This window comes from Cariama cristata, unplaced genomic scaffold, assembly GCF_000690535.1.
Source record: "Cariama cristata isolate BGI_N322 unplaced genomic scaffold, ASM69053v1 scaffold8804, whole genome shotgun sequence".
NCBI classification, from domain to species: domain Eukaryota; kingdom Metazoa; phylum Chordata; class Aves; order Cariamiformes; family Cariamidae; genus Cariama; species Cariama cristata.
In genome coordinates, this window is record NW_009614643.1 from 53,325 (window position 1) to 58,324 (window position 5,000).

At 39.5% G+C, this 5,000-nt stretch overlaps 1 protein-coding gene across 1 annotated transcript in view; it reads right to left on the reverse strand.

Annotated features, from left to right (window-relative positions):
- LOC104161171 (forkhead box protein P2-like) overlaps nt 1-4,766 on the reverse strand; it is a 37,555-nt gene extending 32,789 nt beyond the window's left edge. The window contains 5 exon segments of the mRNA XM_009699504.1: nt 1-4; nt 6-124; nt 275-325; nt 1,308-1,454; nt 4,644-4,766. The exon segment at nt 1-4 is cut by the window's left edge and continues 66 nt beyond it. Coding sequence (XP_009697806.1) covers nt 1-4; nt 6-124; nt 275-325; nt 1,308-1,454; nt 4,644-4,766 — 444 coding nt within the window.
- Between the last annotated feature and the right edge of the window lie 234 nt (nt 4,767-5,000).

Sequence of the window (5,000 nt, forward strand, 5' to 3'; positions counted from 1 at the left end):
GCGCTTGCTGTTGTTGCTGTTTTTGCTGCTGCTGCTGTTGCTGTTGCTGCTGCTGTTGCTGCTGCTGCAAAAGCTGAAGATGTAACTGCTCTTGCTGTTTCTTGTAAAACTCTTGTAGTTGTTGCTGAATAAACCATTTTGACTTTAATAAATAAAGGCAAAAGTTTCAAGTATTATAAATCTCCTAAACTCTTCTAGATTGGCATATGGTAGCGTAGCCATTAAGAATCACCTCATAACAAAAAATGTGATTTGAAGAGGCAGATCTACATACATTTTTTTCCAAGGCGGTTCTGAAATTTTCCAATGCAGATTCCAAAATATCCTAAACAGAAGGGTATAGAAAATCTGTATTCTAAAGGGAATGCAAGAGCCAAATTAACTCCTCAAATAACTGTACCTAAGTTCCTCACATGTCCTATATAACAAATCAGAAGCTGTACTCATCCACTTGCAAGAAACCTACAAGTCACTAAGCCCAAACTAAACTGTCTGTTTCTTAAGGGAAAAAAGTAATTAATCTGTCAATCTGTTTAGTGGGATGCTGGATTCACCACTGAAGGTGAATTGCCTGTAATGATCACGGTACTGGATATTGAAGTGTTTAAACATACAGTGACTGAGCTATGACTATGACAAACAGACACATCATTTCCTGTATGACAACTAAGTGTGCACCCAAAAATCCATTCGGGGTTACCCTGAGGTACTGATCACTGACACTATCTTTATTGTCTGAATAACAAGGTCACGGACTCTTCACTTAGCTGCCAGATTTTGTGCTAAGGAAACAGCAACCTCCTTCGTCTTTTTAGCCTTATCTGGGACAAAATTTTTGGATGCAAAAAACCAAAATATAAAAACTTTTTCCCACGATGAAACAAGCTGTTAAGTTCAAATTTCATAACCGCATACCATTTATGTGACTAAAGGGAGCACTACAGTGTTATGAATTTTAAAGCAACAATTATCTACAACTCTATTTGCACTTCCTTTGGCAAGTCTACAATTAAAATGTGCCTAAGCACTTGAAAATTTAAATATCAATTTGTTTGGTATTTGTAATGCATCTGCCACTGCCGCTGCCACTGCTGCTGGTTTTAATATAATACTTAATGTTTCAAAATGGCAATTTCACACTTCTGCAATTAAAACAAGAAATTTAAAGACTGAGAAGCTTCACGTTTCTTCTCATTCTTTTTGGCGTAATGAGCGATGAAAGATTACAAAATAAGACCCCCTAAAATCTGGCTGACCCTTGCGCGAACGCCCTCTGCTAAGGGTCCAAAGCAGGTAACCCACATTACCTGCTGCAACATAACTGCTTGCTGCTGCTGGAGAAGTGCTTGAAGCTGCTGCGGAGACAACACTTGCTGCTGGAGAATCTGCTGCATTTGCTGCGGGGTGATCACCTGGGGAGTCATCATGGCCACTGACACAGGCACCTGCACAGGGAAAGAAAGATATCATCGTCAAACGCATTTTACTTCGCTTCCACCACAGCCGTACATCTTTTTTTATTCTGTACCAAAGATGGACCGTAATTTTTTTACATAATATTTATCACTGCAAAGTTCCAGTTTCAGTCAGGATCTGTTATTTTAAGACCACAGTACTGTGGCACTCTATTTCCAGAGGCATCAGATTCGATCAGACTCAAGCTTTATGTTTCGCATCTCTTATGTATTCCTGCAAGAAATTTAAGCATTGGCTAGTACAAATGTGTATTTAAAAATAAATGATCACATGGCAGGGCTCTCAACACTTCATAATCAATCATCTTATCAAGTGTCATAATGTTACGAATAGAAAAATCTATTGAGACCATTTCAAAAGATATGATTAAAACAGACAGCAAAATAAGTATCTTAAAGCAGTAAATGTTTTACACAATAAAGACACTTAGCCCAGAAAAATATTTGCATAATACATCTCTTCAGTATAAGAAAACCCTTCTTGCTCAGCTGGTCTTTTAAGGAAGTCTGATTTATACAGGAATAAAAATGCCACAGAGGTATGGGAGCACGGAGCAAGGGTTGCCACCTCAGTCACCCGGTCTCCGCAGAGAGAAACGTGTTCTCAGTCACTCCTAACTGAAAACCAAAAGTCGGGAAACCCTGTCATAAGGTTCTTAGTTTGCCCACTAATCTCTAACAATGTATTTTTGTGTGTAGGTGCTGTTTTGGACATCGCTTTATTTTCCGTTTGTTATACACTGAGATGAAGCATCTACATAGGCAGAAACTCCCTCACCTACACACATGCTCTCAGGAATATATGTGCGAGTGGGAAAAGACACAGCAAGTACGTATGGATGTGTATGTAAGAGAGAAAAGTCTCGGGGAAGAGCCTGAGGGTCTGCGCTGAGCCGCCACAGCAGAAACAGCGTGTGAAACCATTGCTCGAGCTAACCAGGACACAGCCAAACCGCTGTCAGCCGGCCAAGTTTTCCACCCATGAAAAAGCAGCCACTCGCTTGTCTAGCAAAATTAAAATGTTTTTTCTGTATATAATAGCAAGCTGGCATATAAATACTGCTTTGTGAGATGTCTGTAGGACATTCCAGTCTTCTGTAAATCAGCAAAAATAATATTATTATTAATAAAATAAATCAGGAACAAATCTGAGGAGGAAAAACTTTTCTAATATTTCTATGACTTGAATCTATCCCGAAAGACTTTGTATAAATGTAACACTTAGAGGAAAAAAGAAATACAAGTCTGCTGAAGTTTACTTTTAGAAGAAATTACTTCATCTAATATTACACAGGATACCACTTTTCACACAATTCATCACAGCATAAATTACGGTCTTAAAATATTGACTAATTAAGAGTCTGAAAGTAAAAGTATCAGCTGTTACTAAAAAATCTGATAATCTTCTGCAAACAACAAATGAATTCTAAGAATAAAAATTCTGAAGGTTTTACTCTAAAGTACAAGCGGGAAAGACAAACCAGCCTTCCACTCGGAATCGGACATTGGTGGGGAGGAACCGAATCTCAGCTATCACTGGACTCCTACCATCAGCAGCAGAAGGAAATCCCAAGGGAAGTTTCCCTGATCTAGTTTCGGCATCTGATTTAGCATGGGACTAATCCCTCTCCGAATGTGCCTGTCTCTCTCCACTGAGTGTAAACTCACCCTGAGCAGACACCTAACTTTCAGATGCTCAACGTTGGTCGTTACACTTCGTGACACCTAGAAGTTCTGCAGTACTGGAAACACTACATCTCTGTGCAATAATTCTCTACACAATTCTAAGACTACCTGGTCCTAAGGGCAGGACAAACAAGTTTTAACAACTTTGGGATGCATAAGCAAAGAGTAAAATTCACTGGCTGGAGTCAGTGTTCAATTCCCTTCAAAGTCAGCAAGAAACTTCCTCTGTTTACATGAGATCTGCGCTCGCCTTCTTGTAACAATTTTGCCTCCGTGATGCTATTCAGCCACCACACGTCACACAGAAACGAGAAGGCAGAGAGGACGACGGACACCTTCCCAATTAAACCATTACCTTTAACCTTTAAATCCCGCAAGAATCTTCCAAACACTTACATGCTTACTACTATAATATACAGCAAACGGTGAAGGTGTTGCACACTTGTTACTCCACTTCTCCTCTTACCTTTACAACCCCTCTCTCTTTCCTGGCTTGCGTAGTTGCAAACACACAAGTAAAAATTCTGCTCTAAACAGAGTGCAAATCAACTGAACTCTGGAAGTGGCACTGATTTATTCATGCTCCGTGCTAATGACTCCAGCCAGTAAGATGTGCAGTAAGACTTGGGCTGATGCAAAAGTCCTCTGTTCCTCTGTCTGAAATACAGATTCCCCTTCAGCAGGCCTATTTCTGTTAGCTTCCGTAGTATCCGCTTGGAACCTCCCTGATGGTGTACTTGCTCTTACATTTGGAGACACACCTGCTTTGCGGTACACTCCAAGAGCTTTTCTCTCCAAATCTGTTTTTCCCCTATTTTTCAACAGTCACTTTCAACTGTATGAGAGAACAGAACCTGTTTTTCAGAACAATGGGCAAAAACAGGAAAAAAACTGGCAGTCAAGATCATTAGGAAAAATACATATTTATATAGATAATATTGCCTTTAACAGAATTTTATATGAGGATCCATATGTGTGTATCATACCTGATCTATACCTTCTTTCCCATAGATAAAAGACAAGGCATTTTGAAAACTGCTTGAATTTTAAATTAGCAAAACGTATTAAGCAAAGAGATTTCTCTAATTGTAATTAGGTAATATAAATGGGTACATTTCACAGCCTTCGGTGATACACCAGACCGCACTTTATTTCTCGCTGGCAGTGTTACTGTGCTATCTGAGTCGGAAGACTATCAGAAACCTGCTATTTTATAGCCAGTTATATGCATTAAGTATATTTCTTTGGTTTAGTGCCTGTGAAGAGGCAAACTCTGATTCTTTTTCATAGAAATCTCTCAATGTATCTGAAGTCAGTTCAGGTAGAGGACAGTAGAGGGACCCAGTGAAAAGATATGATCAAGTAAATGATGCGATTCGTTTCAGCGGGCCACAAACTCCCAACAAATTCTCCGTCAGACCTCTCATGAAAAACCGAAGAGACAAAGTAAGATGTGATTTATGACTGCAACCCATTAGTTACAAGGCATCCTCGAAGAAACTGAACTCCCAACACCATCACGAAGATGCCCAGGTACAACAACCCTACAAAACCCACCGGGTCGGACAGCCTCTGAAGAACACGTAAATTTGTCAGCTCCGTCATGGAACTGATGGAGGCTTCATGTTTTAAAGACCTTCTCATGTTTCTGATGCAGGCTGTCCCTCATCTCTTCACATTAGCTTACAAGTCCCGCTAAATAAAACTACAGATAAATAAACATTTTTTTAGCTCATCTAAACATCAGGCAAAAATGATTGTAAACTGTTCTATTACGACATGTGAATGTACTATTAAAAGAGCTATGACGCAGGATGAAAACATGGATAGTGGAAATTA